Source organism: Triplophysa dalaica, chromosome 16, assembly GCF_015846415.1.
Source record: "Triplophysa dalaica isolate WHDGS20190420 chromosome 16, ASM1584641v1, whole genome shotgun sequence".
NCBI lineage: Eukaryota > Metazoa > Chordata > Actinopteri > Cypriniformes > Nemacheilidae > Triplophysa > Triplophysa dalaica.
Window position 1 is genome coordinate 9,578,887 of NC_079557.1, and position 19,427 is coordinate 9,598,313.

At 38.3% G+C, this 19,427-nt stretch overlaps 1 protein-coding gene across 3 annotated transcripts in view; it reads right to left on the bottom strand.

Annotated features, from left to right (window-relative positions):
- Window positions 1-19,427, bottom strand: part of si:dkey-237h12.3 (teneurin-3) — a 96,339-nt gene that overhangs the window by 30,547 nt on the left and 46,365 nt on the right. For 2 of the 3 annotated variants that reach the window (XM_056769398.1, XM_056769395.1), the window contains exons 5-16: window positions 15,892-16,130; window positions 14,562-14,681; window positions 12,881-13,095; window positions 11,385-11,592; window positions 9,015-9,116; window positions 7,826-8,020; window positions 6,129-6,329; window positions 2,884-3,063; window positions 2,584-2,610; window positions 2,159-2,176; window positions 1,225-1,371; window positions 865-1,072 (exon numbers count right to left, since the gene is read on the bottom strand). In XM_056769398.1, the coding sequence (XP_056625376.1) occupies window positions 865-1,072; window positions 1,225-1,371; window positions 2,159-2,176; window positions 2,584-2,610; window positions 2,884-3,063; window positions 6,129-6,329; window positions 7,826-8,020; window positions 9,015-9,116; window positions 11,385-11,592; window positions 12,881-13,095; window positions 14,562-14,681; window positions 15,892-16,130 (1,860 nt within the window). The remainder of the gene's footprint in view (window positions 1-864; window positions 1,073-1,224; window positions 1,372-2,158; window positions 2,177-2,583; window positions 2,611-2,883; window positions 3,064-6,128; window positions 6,330-7,825; window positions 8,021-9,014; window positions 9,117-11,384; window positions 11,593-12,880; window positions 13,096-14,561; window positions 14,682-15,891; window positions 16,131-19,427) is intronic. The other variant, XM_056769396.1, reaches the window with a different exon arrangement.

Consider the following 19,427-nt stretch of genomic DNA (forward strand, 5'->3'; position numbering starts at 1 on the left):
ATTTTTTACCGAGAACCGTTACATCACTATTAAATACGATACAATAAGGGATGCACGATAAATTATCGGCCATATCGGTATCGGCCAATAAATGGTCATTTTAATGTTATCGGTATCAGCTGATGATTAAATTTAGGCCATAAATTATAGCCAATAAATGATAAATCATTTTCTCTGGTTAAATCACTTCAGCTGGAAGCTGCTCACAGTTAAACTCCAATACAGTCCTGTCTTTCAGTCATAATCATTCACTTACGGTTATTAGCAAAACATAGGTACAGTGTGTGGATATTTATTAATGTGTAAATTACAGGCTTTTTGAGCCGATTGGTGTCTGAATGCTTTCTCTCTTGACACCAGTTAGACATGTGGCTATTAAGAACACTTTTCTGGGTTGCTCTGTAAGAACATCAACAAATAGTTCATCAAATAAACCTACCAGAAAATAACCCTTAACTAGCGTAAAGTAGGCTTGGTACATGATTTTTATGGAAAAAAGAGAACTAGTGGTAACCTTGTTTTCCTTGTTTTTCAATCTCAGAAAATTTTATATTAATATTTATATACTACATATCGGCAAATATATCGACTATCGGCTACCAGTGTTAAAAATGATCAGTTATCATTATCGGCCAAAATTTACATATCGGTGCATCCCTAGATGCAATACATTTCAACATGAATATAAAACCTCTACAAAATGCAGGTTCTTAAATAAGGAAAAGATAAAACTGTAAAATTTCTTAGCTGGATTGTAAAAACCAAACAGCTCTCTATTCCACTGGAGGACAGGTCGTAATACCCTTCAGTCTTTCAAAATCAAAACCTAGTTGACCAATTTTGATCAGTTCAAGAGCTTCTAACCTGCTGTTAAAAGTGTTTTCTCCTGGCAGACTATGGGATCCCCCCGGCGCCACCAGAAAACTGATGCGTTGATAGAAACTCAGAGAATCTGCGGTATATGAGCTCCTGTGTTGCATTGTGTTGGGGTCTGGAGCTCCGCGGCAGTAGGTCTGACCCTGACAGCTGTTGTGAATACAACAGTCTGGGTCCATACAGTCCACCAAGCCATCTGAAAAAACATTACATTATTTAAAAGCTTTTGAAGTTATCTAGATGTATAATAGTATAGAATAGATGTATGTACATATATACAAGGACTTTTTCATTGTCCGTTAGAAGCATCTCTCTGAACACAAACAAGAAGTTCTCAATTTTCCTCACCCCCCTCGTTATCCTTCCCATCAGAACAAAGGGTTTCCATAGCGACATCACACCCGACCCCTCTCCATCCAGACTGGCAGAGGCAATGCCATCCGTTCTGGTCCAAAATGCACCTGCCGTTGTTGTTACACAGCCCTGGACAACTATCTACCGGGACAAATTCATCAGTTACACAGACTGACCAATCAGAGGCCGGGACGTGTCATGGATTGGGAAGCTTTTAAAATTTATGAAGGGGAAACATGGTGAATGTGTCTTAGTCAGTCAAACGTTTGGCACTTGACATTTTAAAGACATCGGACAGGACTCAGGGACAGCTGTAATTTCACATGAAACGGTTTGTGGTAACATAAGCTAAAAAAATCGAATGAATGATGAAACTACATTTCTATTCCTTTCTATGCTGTTTCTGGGAAAATAAGTCTACGCTAATTTTTTTTACGTGGAATGAAGCGTTTATTTTTTGAGGCAATTTTTTAAATCCTTTTGCTGAATAACATCAGATTAGCAGTGTCCATGTGAATCAACAGCATGCTGAGCTGAACAGCACAAGTGCGGAGAGAGTTTATCAGACAGTATACTGGGGTGCTCGATCATATCCTTTGTCACAGAATGTGTGAAGTCAAAGGAAATTAGAGAAGGAAATGCTTAACTAAAGGAGCTTAGCAGCTGTTAAATATTACATTAAGAGACAGTGAGATGCACGACAATGGGGATTCGGGACAGTATGTGAACGTATATACAGTATGTGCATGGACTGACTGATGATCGTGTGCGTGTGTCTGCCTACGGTTACACTTTACAAAACAGGAAACCTGGAATCGAATACACGGAGGGACACATTAATACACAGTACATAGACATAATGAATGTCATGCTTGAGAGACAGAGGGGTCAGAGCCACATGCTCTCTTCAGGGCAGCATGACCTTTACCTCTATATCCTATCCAGTCTGCTATCATGAAGAGACATTCAGGGAAAAGAATTAAACATGGGGTGTTATACTGCAAACGCGGTGATCTTAGTGTCAGTCATTTCTATCAGACAACCCAAGCATCCTCTGCTGGTTACACATCCTAATATGCCGCGCCGTATCCTCTCCTCGGCAAATATGACATTTTGTGATATTTGCATTGCACTGTTCAAGAGCTCGATTAGAGAAAACCAGGGATGATGGTTTTATTTCATTTTTATCAGAAGCAGAGTGCATGCCCAATAATCTGCTTTTTGTTTTAAAAGAGGTTTATTTCCACAAAAATGCCATTTAAACGGTATTTCAAATATAATTAAGACGGAATTATGTTTATTTCACAGGTCGCGTAGAAAGTAAAACATGATTGATGAAAGAAAACACTTTACCTTTTATTCTACTGTCCAGAAAGTGAGCTGAAGTGGTGAAAAACGTGAAAGAGAGAGAAGAAAACAAGTCATTTACATTTGCCACAATAGCTCTATACATTTTATTATTATTACATTATTATTAAAAACGCAGCTTTTCACAGCTAGCAAATTGCCGACCTGTCAGCTCACATAATAAATTCATGGAAATGCTGTACTTTATGTTGACAATGTGCTTGATTTTAAAATGATCAATATGATGACACTTTTCATTATAACTCTTTTCAAATCAATCCCAGCCAAATTTGTAACGTCACTCACCAATATTGCAGTTTTCGCCGGTCCAACCCTGGTAACACTCGCACTTTCCTTTTCGACACACACCGTGCTCCCCACACTGACAGAGCTCCTGTTCACACCTTGTCCCCGACCAGCCCTCCGCACACCGACACACACCTCCGACACATACGCCGTGAGGACTGCAATCCGTCGTACACATTTCTGAGAAAAAGGATGCGGCGTGTAAGTCAACAGACACGTGCGAAACCCATACTCATAAAAGCACATGGCCTCTAGCAATGTAGGTCATAATATTGTCTGTCAAAATCCAAACCTAGTTGGCTGTTTTTAGAGCTCCTAAAATGTGGTTTACCAAGAAGAGGGATTAAAAGCAACACTAGAGTATCGGAACATATCAGAACATCTGAAATCTTTGTGCTTCATCTACAGCAGGGGTCTTCTACCTATTTATTAAAACACACCAAATTATATTGTATTACTTTACAAAAGTTGCTGATAGAATTTATGTTCAAAAAACAATAATCGACGGTGTTGACCTCTCATCTACAGGTTTTCTGTTTTGGCAAAACAAATGTGAAACTTAATCTCTTTTACAACTTCACAGTGTTAAATTTTAAGCGCTAAGATTGACTGCATCTTTGGCATTTTAATTCTCACTGATGGATTGTACTTGAATGTTTGGGTATGAAATTGGCAGTAATCCGCTGATAGTTTTGTGCTAACGCCAATACACAATGGCTCTGAACTTGTCATCCTGCAAGCTGTGACTGCTAACATTCTCGAGCTCTCCGGAGCATCTATCAACAAATACTATACACTCGCGTGCGCAGACTCACTCATACAGGGCGTCTCAATGACTCGTACACATTTTCAAGGGCAAACTGTAATTTTTCAAAAATCAAAATGTGTGTCATGTTTCAATGCGTACCAAAAAATAAAAACTACAAGGTTCCTTGTAGAAATACTATAATAGAATTCAGCCATTTTCCATTCAGTTGGAGGGTTGAGGGTCAAGGGAGCATAAGGAAATTAATTTAATGAATATGGCGTTATGCCAAACAGTTTTTTTACATATTTAATAGATAATTACAACCATAAAGCATGGCCATATTCTGCAAATGTCAGCAAACACTGTGCATTCTGTTATCCTACAGAGACATTCAAATTGGAAAGAGTCCATAGATGGTGCTATAACAACTTCATTACTCAGTTTATATTATACATTCAATTTACCTTCAACTTAAAATTTCCCAGTGGGCTGCAGACCATTAATCTAAATGAATTAACATGCACAGTGTAGAATTACATCTGCATGTCTGCTTCCAAGTCAGACACCGATCTGCATGTATTTAAACAACCTACGGGTCAAGATTCCGAGCGTTTGTATTCCTGAGATTACATCTGCATGCGTCAAACGGCACATTGCGTCTGTGTTTCAAAAGTGCATTTAGACTTTTCATTATGTATTTTTTGCATAAATCCATATAAATCAGGTATTGTCTGAGTTAGAAATTCAGCTAGAATCATTAAGGGAAGAGAAGTTCTCCGGTAGCTTCAAAGTATGCTGCAACCAGACAGCAATGCGTAGGCCCATCTAAACATCCCGATGCTAGATAACAAAGGAAACAGAGCTGACTTGCCCCCATCCACCTTCATTTTGACTAATCATTATGTCCTTAGAACTATCACCTCGATGACTCCTTAAACCCTTTCGAAATAACACCGCCCAGGGCAATTTTGATTTTATAAGGCCATGCTGGAGCCAATTTATCATTGCGGAGATATTACACCTGTGTCTTTTTCAAACTTCTTCACTGGTGCCTTGAGCAACCTTTCAGGCAAGTTCAGAGCTGGTCTTCCATGAAGCCATTTAAATCTGTCAAGCAACTTTTGGAGTGAAAACAAGTCCTCCTAACAAAATCCAAATAAACAAATAGACCAAACTAAAACTGAGTGAAACGTAAGTGAAGTCGCTCTGACGTCTGTACGCCGGAGCTTTATTTGTCGAGAGGAATCTTTTCCTCAGTTGTGAGACCTTGGAGGGTCTGATTAGTCCGTGCTGGCTCTCTGGAATATTAAATTGTTCTAAAAGGGTGAAGGGGTGGTCGAATCATTCAATCCTTTATTTTTTTTAAACAGCCTTCTTTTCCACGCCAGTCGATGCAATCAATTTTTCATTAGCGGCAAGGTGTTTATCTGTTTTTAGCACTTCCAGGTTCCAGCGGGAGGCGGGTCGATCCACGCCACACACCCGTTAATTAAAGTTTATTTAATTGAGGTGGAACAGTGGAGGTAATGAAGAGACAAAACCCCAACTGTGCCAGCAACTGGACTCCTGTGGCTCTCATGACCAGACCTGCAACTTGAAGTGGTCCAAATCTAAGCCCACAATTACTCTTGGCAAGCATGTAGCAAAGCATCTTCGATATTTTATAATCAGTAAAAGTTTCAATTTCACGTTTAATAGAACATTTTTGCACAAAAACATTGTTAAGTTCATCATAAATTTATGCAATTCATTGCTAAGAAGAATCATTGATGGTAGTTTATAAAAAATGAATTCCTTTAATACTAACCAAATTTGAGCAGTTTACCAAATTATTGGTTAACTTTAATTGTATGTAAACCAATAAAAATGCTCATTGAACTTGAGGTAACACAAAAAATATACATTTAAACCAGATCAGACTGTAGCAGTCTGGAATATCAAGCACATCACACTGGATCTGTATTGCTCTCTATTTTACTAACACATTCTGATAACTGCAAGAATAACTGATCCCTTCAAATTTACAATTCACAAATTCCCATATATCCAGCGCCTTAGCCAGCACTTACATTGACATAATTCTCAAACCACTCTCTTAGGGAACAGCCTGACAGCTGCATTTCTCTTTCTTTTCACCAATTACTTATAGACATTAACCAGGGATTACAGCATGAGAAGATTCTCACCATTTCGGTAAAGATTGATGCGTTACATACAGATGTGTCACTGTCACGGGAACTGCAGAATGAAAGTTTACATACAGCTGGCACATAAGCATTTGTGCCCTTGACAACATTCACAGCCCACAAACAATTCCAATGTCAAGTCTCAATATTCATTTATGAATTTGCGGTATAATGACATAATGTAATAATATTCAGTTGTGTCCTTGTAACTACTCTTCTCCAATCAGATTCAAGGACTGGATCTAACGGCCGTATAATACAAAGCATAACAGGACTAATGTCAGTAATATTCAAAGGAATCAGTGTCGTACCTGTTGAGCAGTCGGGTCCAGTCCAGTTCACCTCACAGATGCAGGTGCTGGTGTCACTCTGGAACATGCCATGGCCAGAGCAGTGTTCTAGACAGACAGAAAGCTGTGTCTCACAGTTAGCTCCGGTCCAGCCTGAGTTACAGTGGCACTGGCCATGTAGACAAGTACCACGGCCTGAACATGATGGGTCCACACAGTCCACTGTAGAGAAATATATATTCTGTCTTTGAAAATGCATGTGAAAGAGCGCAAAATGTAACATTAAAATAAATTGTTACATTGAAAATGCTCAGCTATTGGCTAATATCATGACACTGCCCATAGCGACACATACATTTTTGAAAGTAACAAAATTTCAAACTAAATGGCATCAGATAATACAAAATAATATAATATATGTCAATACTGTTATATTGACACCGTTTAATGTCCAAATACTTGTTGGAGCCCAATATATATCTTTCAATGCATTTATATAATTTGATAACCTTTCCACAAAACATAAAACTATTCAGATAAAGAAAACATGTTTAAAGATAACATCTGTTCAATCATCTTTCTCTACTGCTCAGGGGCTGAGGTGTCATGCTCCTTATTCCTTTCTAGGTTATGCATTCATGTTCGCTGACCTTGAATACAACGCTTCTGAATTGTAGCCCTGCGATAAATTACAGCCTTAAGAAACTTGTGATGTACAGTTCTTGCTGAGAACGCCAGAGGTGCCGTGGCAGAGGTGCTGATTTTATTCTTACTGTTTTTTGAGGTTGCAATTTTGTGAGATTTAACAACTTTCCTCTCTGCGTGTTCCCGCAGGTTTAAAACTGCGACTACTGTTCCTCATTGCCTATGCAGTCACTTTGCAAAATGCAGTCCACTGTTCCTCTTAACACACTTTTTTTGTAACCTATCTGCTTGCTATCAAATCAGCAAATGTTTCAGCTTTGGTGAAATCAAAAAGTCAAGTGTGCGTCATGCTTGAAAACTCACATACTGTATCAACATGGTAACAAACTCCAGTCGCCAGGCGTATTTTATACCCACACAGATTTTTGATTGGCAATCAACATAATGTGACCACTGCAGCCACATTTGTGATTGTAATTGAGTTACTTTAGTTCAAAGCATCTTTTCACAGTAGTGTCCTTATTGCTTGTATGAACGTAAAAAATAACTAAATCACTTCCTTAAAAAAGGTATATGCATTTGTTCCTGAAAGCATTATAAACAATTCATACCAAGCCTTTCCATTTGGATCTCTCTCTGTCTTCTCAACCTCAAGGTGAGACACATTCAATTCAATGACAATTATAACATTGGTCAGGTGACCCGAACATAGACATCTAAAGAGTTCATTCCTGAGTCTATAGAATTCGGATCAATACACTCAATTGGATTGACCCAAAAAGAGCAAGAGGAAAAGAATCAAATAGCAGGACATTTTGTGCGCTGTCCTTAAAATGTGGGCTATTTTCTTGGCCGTCTGCCATTTTGCGTATTCCCGTATGTAAAATCCATTTCAGTCAATGGATGCTGTTAAATGATGTGGCTAATTTATCAAAACAAAAACCAGCCTTTAAGTCGGTACACTCATCCATGTAATTAGCTGCTTGGTGGTGTTGAAAAAGTGCTGGCCTCTACAATAATGAGCTTGATGTGTTGTGGTTTCTTTGCATTAACACTGACATCTGTCTAGTTACCTTGGTCGCAGTTGTCACCTCTGTAGCCTGGGTTACAAATGCAGGAGCCCGTAACGCACAGGCCGTGACCCCCGCACTGAGCATCCATACACTGAACGCTGGGCACATCGCATTCGATCCCCTTCCATCCGCTGTAGCACTGGCAGCGCCCCCCATTGTAATGACCATTGCCGCTGCACAGTACTGGGCACGCCGCTAATACAGGAGAAGAAAAAAGCTTGAATGTTTAAAGTCCCCCTGTGGTGAAAATCAAGCAATTAATGTCTGTTTGGTGTTTTATATGCTTTAAGATAAACCATGTGCAAGTGTTTAGTCATTTTAAACCATTGGGGAGAATTTCTCCATAAAACTGCAGTTTACCAAAGACAGTTTAAAAAAAATGTAAGCGGAGGCACGTATGTTAATATGATACACTGAGCGTGAAAAAAGCGTTGAACGCCGGCACTGAGACTGTGGGAGAAAACGGCAGCTGCTGGAAACAGCCCCAATCCGTTCCAGAACTTGCTTAGAAGGGATTGGCGCGATGGTGGAAAAGAACGTATCTATAATCAATGGAGCTCACATGATTTGAATGGAGGCGGGGACTAACTTGCATATTCATAAATCAACATATACTAAAAAAAGCAAGGGTGTAGTAGTTACTTTCAAGTCATTTAAAGGCATAAAGCAATTATTATCGCAGGAAAAAACTTTTACATATATTATTTAATGCTTATAGATGAGTTTTAAGTGATACAATGACTGAATGCAGTGCGTCTTCAAATAGGTGAGGAAATCTTATCAAACATGAACAGGTCACATCGCGCACAAAATGTATAAGATATTATGTTCAGCGTCAACCAAACACTTGTGCTTAATAATTTTTCTAAACCATTGTGACATCATTTTCATGGCCATTTAATCTCAAATTCTAAATACTGGATCATAAATTGGATACTGTACATGTTTTCTGTAATTTTCAAAATGTTTAATGGAAAACATTCTCGTGATGGTAATAATTAAATATTCAGCCAAAAGAAAGTGCAAGCATTACAACCAAGATATATAAATTACTTGGCAATTTGAGTAATGTAGCATTATACATTGTCGTTAAAGGAATATCATAATATTATTTTTGTCTGCTGATTATAGAGTGAAATATAACCTAGACATGACAGGTTTCAGGGGATTAAAACGTAACCACACACACCTCTCGAACAATACGGCCCAAGAAATCCAGGGAAGCAATTACACGTGCCTGAGACACATTCTCCATTGCCATAGCAATTGTGTGGGCATTCCATCACTGACTCTGCACAAAAAAACAGATAATACATTGATCCATTTTAACCACATTTGAACATGTAAATCACTTTATATTTGTGTTCTGACAGACAACAGTACAAAATAAGAAAAAACGTACAGTAGGAATTAAAGTCTCTTTATGTGTTGCCTTCACTGAATTCCCACTTACTGTAATAAATCTATAAATAATTTAGAAATGCTAGCACTTTCCTCAAAATCTTCTCCATGACTGCATACCAAAAATAAATTCATATTTGAAGATGAAAACAATCAGCACAGAAGAGCAGCTCTAGGCCTAGAGATTTAGTCTTTTGGCTTCCATATTCCCTGGCCTGACAGAAAGAGATAGCGGTCGAATCAAACTTATTGATTAGCCAACAACTCAGGGCATGCTTCTGCACGCCTCATTATCACTGCTGCACTATCTCAAGCACTTGAGTGCAAGACAGAAATATAAAAAAGGACATCATAAGGCACCTATATGTAGGCTGGCTCTAATGGCCTAGTTGTTCTGTCATCTGTCACATTACACAATAGTACACAATATGGAATGTAAAGTAATTTTTTGAGCAGAGCTCAACGCTAAAGATATTTTCTACTGGCCCAGTCAGGCAAATTATATAGATTTTTTCCTGGCCCTGCCAAAATTTCCACTGGCCCCAGCACAAAAAAAGTAAACAATATTGTCTAGAAGGGCTGGGCGATGTGACAATGTTATCGTATATCGCGATGTCTCGCAAATATCCCAGTGTCGATTACAACAGACAGATACCAGATAATAATTGATAATAATGGAAAATACGCGTTTAAACATTATCATGCGATGTAGGTTTTAGCGTGAACGTTCATGTTCATATATCCAGGCAGTCAGTAACAGTGACAGAATTTTGGAAACGCTGTTTTGATCGGTCAGTTGAATGAGCTGCTGTTTTCTGTCGGTCGCTGTACAAATAGACTGAGAGAAAGACGAGCTGCATCGGCAATGCAAAACCTCATGGTCTTCGAATTGTCCTACACTGTCAGATTTTCCTACCGCAGGGCAAAATTTTATATAATCTTACCCACATCGACAAAATAAACAGGTAAGATGATTGTACAATGCAAAATACACTGTCAGACTGTCCTACCACCTTAAAATAAACATGTAGGATTAATTTAAAGCGCAACGCCCAATCAAATTGTAATATAGGTATTAATTAATATGTAGAATGATTTGACAACGAAAATACACTATTACATTCACATATAAGTATAATATAAGAGCAAAAATGACGGAACATTGATGTGCGCATGCATGGTAGGATAATCTGATGGGTAGGATGATATTTCGGGACACCTGCAACATTTTTCTACTGCACAAAAGCTTTATGGTTTATCTACGCGCTTTACCTGATTAAAAAAGTAACCTCAACACTGGTTTGTGCGCGTGGCGCTCCTGTGTGTGTGAGCACACGTGCCTGCGCGTTTGTTTGTTTGGCACTTGGTGGGTCCAGAACAAATTCTCTCCCGGTCCGTATCCTCAGATTGATCTTCTGCGCAACATTGCATGAAGTCAAACACACCCGATATTATCGATATATTTTTTTAAACACATCGCCCAGCCCTATTGTCTAGTCATCTTAATGAAAAAGGTTATTATGCCATGAATACTATTAGCCACACAGTAATTTCAAACATTTTTGAAGACAACTAACCAGTAAGGGATAAATTAAAAACAAGTAATCCAAATATTTTGTAGAAAATATACAAATAATCAGTGTTTTGAATGAAATATAGATAAAAACGTATTATATCTTACTCTTAGTAAGTCTTCGTCATTTGTTGCTTGATGAAATACAAATATCTTTATTATGCTGCTGCCCCTTTAAGAGATTGCATGAATTCTATTTCCAAATTATTTACATTAATTTAAGACGTAATGGATTAATTTTACAAGGATACTTGCTAATATGGGCATTTTGGCATCATTTTATGTGCATTTGTCTGTTTGAAAGTAAGAAGACTTGAAAGAGAACTCAATTTAGTATCTTGCGCGTTGTGTGAGTTGTGGCTCTCAAACACCCTGTGAGAACAGATCGAGTTCTCTTTTGCGTCTTTTTGAGAATATTTAGATGGCAGTCCTGATTGTTGAGCCCTGTTTAAGCTTCATTTTGTGGAAAATACACAGAAAAACAAACTAATCAGCAATTCTCTGTGCCCAAAGACAAATGTGCACATAATTATCTACATATGGTTACATATTAAAACTACATTGTGGTAATCTGTGCTAACCCACCCAGTATTATAGTGTTGTATGAGACAGGCTCTACGGTGCGGCCATCATTATAAAAGGCCAGGTGCCACACACCAGCGTGCAGGTACTGTATAAAACCTGCTTGCTGAATGCTGACCGGAACCTCCAGCCTGTCCCTGATATCCGGATCCATCTGAACACGCTCTCGTGAGATAAGCCTACTGCCGTCCAGAAGCTCCACAAAGTCATACTAAAAAAAACATAATTAAATGTAAGTGCTTTGATTCAGCTGTCAAAAAACCCCAAGCATACTGGCAAAGAAAGCCCTGATAATAATGGAAACAAATGCAAATTCAGCATCCAGACACTATGACATTCAATTTACCATAACCCTGTCTGGTCCCAAAATATCTTCACAAGAAATCTTTTAAAACAGACAGGAACAAAGAAGTCTTCTTGCTTTTTTTGGCCTCCCAGAGTGTGCTTTTCACCACACTTAAAAAGGTAAAAATATTATTTGGTACTTCTGTCTTGTTTGCCGGTAAAAATATCTAAATAACCTTTGAATTGACTTAAGAAAATTAGAAAATATATCTTGAACTACACTTATTTCCCTGACCCACCTGTGAATGATTAATTCAAATCCTACCAACAAGGACCATTTATCTTAGAATAAGATTTGGGCTTTAAAAAGAGTATACAATTTGCCAGCTGGACAAGAAAAATAAACTTTATTTTGCATATATTCTTTGAAAACAAGTTTTATTATTGCATACTCGTTTGTTTCTCTAGTCTAGCTTATATTTTTCTTGTTTAATGATGTTAGATATTTTTACAAGCAAACAAGAAAAACACCTAGTAAGGAAATCATTTCTCGCAGTGCATAACTTCAAACAGAACATTAGACTAAACAGATAGATCTACTACTTAAACTCAAGACTCTAAATTAAACTTTCTGTAATTGATTTCCTACTGGGCAGGTACAAAAAAGCAATAAAGAGACGCACAGCAAATTGGAGGCAGGACTCAATACGCTTGCTTTAGTTTATTGTGTTGGCTTTGGGAACACATTGATTGAACATCTACAATAAGTTGGGCAGTTTTCTCAGCCCTTACGAAAGATGCTGCCTCTATTGACAGCTGTGATTGTTAAAGACCCGGCCAATCACGAGAGACAGAGAGAAGATGTCTTTCTGTTGACGCGCAGTTTGTTTTCTGTGATTAAAGCAGGATTTGTTCTTTCTTATGTACAACCTTTGAGAGCTGAGTCCTTCATCTCGTTTCAGTTTTTATAGAATAGCTTGTGTCAATACTTCCCAGACAAGAGCATTGTCTTTTGTTTGATAAAGACAAAAGAATAAAGCTGCTTCATTCCTTTCAGAAGACAAAAACAAATCATTTGACCTTAGCATTTATAGCTTTCAATTGCCAAACATCACTGTGACTCTGTGATCTAAGAAATCAATTAGTTTGTACACAAATCCCATTTTAAGTTGTTTTGTTGTATATCAAACCTGAGGACCTCGATATTGTATCACCTGGGTGTGCGAGGGTGGGAGTCCTCGTCTCCCATAGACTCCAATCAGGGCATTTTTCTGGATAGAAATGTTAAATTTGAGGAAGTGAGGTTCATCAAAGAGAAGCCTGGACCTCCAGAAGACCGCTGGTGGAATAGCCTGTGTGACCTGCTGACCCAACTCCACCAGTCCTGTGTCCAGTGTGGAGTTATACTGAAGCATCACACCTAGCCTTCCTGTGAACAGACACACATGACGATGATTGAGAAAAGCAATTAAATATGTAGGCCTGGTTTACATCATTTGGCCCCAGTTAAACTGACATGGCTTAAGGCTAGTCCCAGACTAAAATGAGTGTTTGACCTGTCTTTACTGAATATACAACTTGCCCAGAAATATCGTAAGACATAACAGTGCCATTGTTTTGTCTCGAGACACACACCAGTTGTGTATTCTTCTAAGGCATTTATATAAAAGCGCATAAATATCTTAATTCAACTAAGGTATAGTCCTGGCATAAGCTAAGCCATGTCTGTGAAACCGCGATATTAAGTTTATTCTAATTAGTCAGCGGATAAATGATACTGAGCCTAGAATCCCAGAAATATATGTCATTTATATCTATATAAGTGAACTATTGTTTAGCGCTGATGCAAATTATGGCTATTTATCATACGTTTGTTTGCCTCTGCCTACCCACAGTTTACTCCCAACAGCTGATCCAGTCAACTACAGCATCCTATCAATCTAGAAAAGACTCATTTTAGCCTGACTGAATTTGACAATCTCCATCTGACCTAGATAGCTAAGGAATTGTTTCTCTTTTCAAGTCTACAAAGGAAAATTCCATTAAAATAATTTTTAATGTTTCTCTCTATATACTCAGATATAAACAGTAGCTTCAGTGGTTTTCTCTGACGAGAGCCTTTAAATGTCAACCATTACCCTAAAATTTGCAGTAGCCATTTTCAATGCTCTTTAATACTCTCCAAAGGCTAATGGCCTATCATTCAGACAGACAAAACAATACTGACGTATCTTTATGCGGCCCCTCAGAGAGCCAAATAGAAGAACCATTCCAAAAACAATACGGTGAGGCAGGTTCCTACTTGCAAGGAGTCTTTTATAGACTTGCTTCATACCGATCCTTTTCTAAACTTGTTAATTAGCCATATTTAGAAGACAAACCTAGCACAGGTCTCACTGTCCTTTGGGGAGAGTAAGATACTATCACCGCTTATGATTCTCTTTCAGTAAAGTGTTTTTTTTGGTACTTCGACAATCTTTTAAGTCAACTTTATATGATATACGGAGCTAAGTAATAAGAAGCTGAAAAGGAAAGTCATTTCAGAGACAGATTAAGTTATTCAACTCTATTAAAAATGAATAAGACTAACTATTTAAAAGACAAAGCGCGCCCTGATGAATCTCACACAGAAAAATAAGGAACATATATTATGAATCCATTTTGATTTTAAGGTGACCATAACTCTGCTCGGCTGGTCAGGGCCGTGGTTTCAATATAGTGAACACCCTCAATAACTCAATCATTTCTTGCACTCCTTCACTGTAGTCTTTTATTAAAAAAATTCTGCTCGTTGTTTGGCGACGAATGTGTGTGGTGGGGCAATAAAAATTATACATATAAATGATAAAAATTCAATCGTGTCCTTGCGTAAATTTAACATTTTTGAAATATTACCGTCTGCAGAAATTGCAGTCACAGTGTTGGTCGGCAACGCCACTGGTTTGGCTCGTCCATTCTCAAAGGCGTGATTATCAGCATCCTTCAGTTTCCAGTTTAGGCCAAGAACATGCATGGCTGAGTAAGAAGGAAATTCAAGTCATGATTTAAAACAGCAAGCACCCTGCATGTACTCACTCCTTCTCATTTGCCTAATGATACTGTTTAAAAGCTGTTAAAATCCAAACCATCAGAAGATAATTTACACTTTCTGCATGTGTGAAACATACAGTAAGTGCTATAGATATGGTAAAAAGTAAACTCATTCCTCATAAGAACCTAAATTATACTTTGAACAGTGTGTGATGTCATGTTCTGCTTTTTGAAGACATTTGCTTTCGATTATCACTGCATGGGGCATACACACTGATTTGCATTTACACCAGATTAGTCTTTAGCTTGTCATTGAAAACATTTGTCGTGATAATATGCCATTGATTCATCGGATGCAATAACACAGAGCTGGCAAAGATGAAATTGAAGTTAAAAAAAAGAGAGATGTATGCTGGAAGATCAAACCTGTTTGCATCATATCAGAGCTTCTCTCTCATTCTCTCTTTCCCTCTATTCCACTCTCTCTCTCTCTTCTCTCTCTCTCTCTCTCACTCTCTCTTCAAGACATCCTCTTCTTCATGAAGTGCTGCTGTTAAATCTTAGGCAAACAGTTTCTTCTTGTTTTTTTTAACCACTCGATGTGTGTGAAAACAGCTTGGGAAAAGTCTCCTTCAAAGTTCACAGCGAGGGAGCTTTCGGAGGAGGCAGCGCTTCACACACCTCTCTTCCTCTCAGTTTGATCTTTGGGGGATGAATGTTTCTAACAGGCCTTCTGACTGCGGCAAATAACTCACAGTGGGGAAACAATGTAAAGGATAGAGAGAAATGAAAAAAGTAGGAGGAGGTTGTGTAATGTTTGCCGAGGCTAACAGACTGAATAAAGAGCGCTGTGAACAACATAATCAGTTCATCTCCCTTTTGCTTTATTGCGGTCATTAAACGCTTAACTGATGTCTTTCTTTACTGTGGGTGTGTGTATGTGTGTGTTGAAGATGTGTGACTCCCTCTGTGAAATCGGGAACCTATTTAGAGCAGGGAACCAGGTGTTTTGGCCACAGATGAAGGTTAAGGAAGAAAAACTCCACTTGATGAGCTATTTCACTATCTCTTCTGGGAACAGGCAAGCTAACACAGCCTGCACCTGAGCACCTCATGGTCATATAAGCAAGAGCACAAACACACACACACAAACGCACACACACACATACACACACATTTGGGTTGCCTTAGTTACCTATACAGTAGCAGAGCAGAATTGTCAGTAGGGTAGCCACGCCCACAGCACTAAGAGCGGTGCACTTCCACGAACACCGTTTAGATGACTTGTTAAATTTGAATGCACCTCTTGATAGTGGGTTGCGAGTTAGGGGGCGGGCTGGTGGAGAGTAGACAGCCCCGGTTGCCATGGTATAACCTGGATTAGGCGTCGTGAAGAGAGATGTGGTACCTGTTCCAGTCTTCAACAGGAAGTGCCTATAGGGAAAGTATAATAAGAAACAGCAGGAAAGAAACACAGAATGATCAAACATGAAATCAAATAATTATCAGGTACACAAAAACTTTCAGAACAACACTTCAAGCACAACAGAGAAGACTTGCTGTGTTTTTTTTCTACAAGTCACTGACAAATGGATTACTTTAGAGATCGATTTTGAGAAGGCTTTGATTTTGTTGCCGTATCACAAAAGAAGCTGGAGTTTTAGCTTTACGTCTGGCTTTGTTTTTAGAACTATTTACTTACACAAACGCAGAAGCTAAATCTGCAACTTTCTTCAGCATCTCTGTTTGAAATATGAAAAGTTTGTTCATGTACTTATCTTTACGTGGGGTGAAATGATATCAGACTGACATGTTTAACAAAACTTTACCGGAATAATCTACTTTAAAATCATTATACATTAAGGGGATTAGGAGACCGTTTTGAAGTGTTTATGTTCTTGTTCAATAAATTATTTTTACATTTAACCAAAAAGTTAGGGATCGCAGCTTTAAGTCCTAATGACTGCATTGATTGAAGTGATCAATGAGAAAAAGCGTATTATTCATTTTTTGAAAGCATCCAACACTAATACACTGTTTAAGTGCACTCTGTATTTTTCGTAAATGTCTTGCCGCCTCTACTTCATCCCTGTGGTTTTGGACTTCATGTCTAGACTTATCAGTTTGGATGCAGAATGTGTATTAACTGCTGCCGATTCACATCAGGACTTTGTTTACGTTTTTGATTTGGAGCTTTCTGTCTATGGCTGATCATGTGATATCATCATAGCGTCCCCCCTGAGAGGACGAGTTGCTCTGTGTAATAGAACAACTCTTTCTAGGTCGCTGATCCAGTATGACTGGATTCTTCATCTCATGCAGGCTTACATCATTTTAATCAGATTTGTCCAATGCGCTATTCATTGCTTTATGTATACGTTTTTCTAAACAAGGATAAATTACTGTCTGCCGTTTGCTGTTTGAATGTAAGACTCGCAGGCTACAGCATTACTCTAAACTTCAGTAGGTCAGGACTCGGACTATTGTGCTTCTGTGAAAGTTTCAATACAGGCCTGGTTTCAAGACGCCTGCTTTCAATTTCGATGGGCTCTATTGTAAAATGCTCGTTTTATAATCTGAATGGTTATGAGCTTCTGCCGCAACTCCAAACACACACACACATTTTCAGAAGGACTCGGATAGGTTCCGGGCCACTGCACACTGAATGAGGCACATTTAAAAGCCTTCACAAACGATTAACAAATACACTGACAGTGTGCCGTTTTGAGGCCAAACAATCCATAATTGATTAGTGGAAGTGTGACGGCGGGCAGAGAAAATGACTAAACTAATCCTCATCGGCCCCCTTTACAGTGTGTGAAAGTGTTGTTCGCATTACGACGACTAAGAAGTAACTTCACCCCAAAGAGATTTCTGCTCTTGTACAATTTGTTTCTTTATTGGCGTCCCACCTTTCCTTGACATTGGGTTGACATTTGGAATGCTCCGGTACAACACAAGCCGACCATACAAAAGGAAAGATTTAGAGGCTGAAAGAAAACGGTCGTCAATAGAATAAAAGTATTGATATTTTCTGCTTTAGCTATGCAAAAAATGTGTTTTAAGGCCAGTTGTTGACTTTTCGAGTAAAGAAATTTAGTATAAAGGTTAAAAAGTAAGGCAACTGACACGAAAAGTTTTAAAGAGAATCTACAGAGCTAGACGTGGTAGATATGCACACACAGACAAACAGGAGACACTTTTAATGAGGAATCATAGAGAGGGAAAATCTGTGAAAAAACTGGAGAAAGAGTGAAGGATTTGCACACTTCTCAAGTCTAACTAGAACTCAAGCATCCTCACTGAGGCAGAAGCATCTGGCATATCGGTAGGAGTCTCGGAGCAGCAGGTGCCTCTCTAGCTCTCGGCAGAGTGGCAGTATTTTAAGACGCTCCCTGGAGGTTTCTGCGACACTGCCATTTTAGGACAGTCCCTTTCTGTTGACATGTTAAGATCAGAGTCTTTATGACAGAGAGCAGAGTGAAAAGTTTTTGAGATAACAGAATGAGAAAGGTAGAGGAGCTGAGAAAAGAAAAATGGAATAGAGAGAGAGAGAATAGCACTCTCTATTTCCATTGGGTTCATTAATAACATAAGTTTGCTTGCTCTGTCTAGATCTAGATAAGTAAAAAAGATTCTTCACTTGATGTGATTACAAAACATCTTCATATCCATATGGAGCATACTCTTACTGTAGTTCTTTTGCTGTTGTTTTTTGTCCTCTACAAGTCTACATAATGAAGCACAACAGCTGTGGCCCACTAAAGATCAAAAACCTGACACGCTGCGTTGCCAGCACTTCAGATTGTAATGAATGTGAATAGTGATACTGTAAGGAGGCATCTATTTTCCATTAAGTCATGAAATTGGAAAAATCTTACACCAAATTTGTTAAGACCAATATATTTGACACATATCTTTTAAGAAAAAAAATATAACATTTAAAACCCTGTGCGTGTTTAGATAATCAAGAACTGACAAGTGCTACACGAATAATAAACGTGTGGAAGGCATTTCGTAATAGTGAGGTAAATTGAGTTTGTGTGCTTGTGACTGGTCAGATTTAACAAACTTTCGTTCAACACTTTGTTTATACACCACATGCTGTATGACTGCAGTACTTTTATCTGATTCATTTAGTTTATTCTAGCCCACGCACACTGCAATCATTTTATGTCAGGGAACAAAAGTGAATTGCATATATTTTTACATTCGCTTCAGATAGCAAAATAGTGTTTGGTCAAATTGTTATGATGATTGTAAGAAACGCAGTACAGAAGCACGTCAAGATATTGGTCAGCATACATTACGCAAAAGTCACACACCTTTTAATGTACAGAAATATTCTGAAATGAGACTGTGGGCACTTTAAAGCTGTTATACATCTTGTTTTACCTTTTGAGTGGGTGGCAGCTCCAGCTCCTGGGGGTATGTACAGCAAATGCAGGGTTATATATATTGTGCCATTATGGTATTATCCTTAATATATCACCTAGGAATGCTATAAAAAACTTCTTCATACTGTTATTTGTCTGAAGTTATTCATGCTGTAAATCTTTTTTACCTGGGGCTTTTATATATCTAATGGTTTCCAATAAATGTTTTTTGAAGTTTTTTTAGTTTTAAAACTTTTGTTTTTTATAGTACAAGTAATGTTTTTTTATCCCAAAACAACAGGCAAAATTTGATTTTTCATAAAACGAGCCCTTTGAGCACAATTTTTTGTTTTGA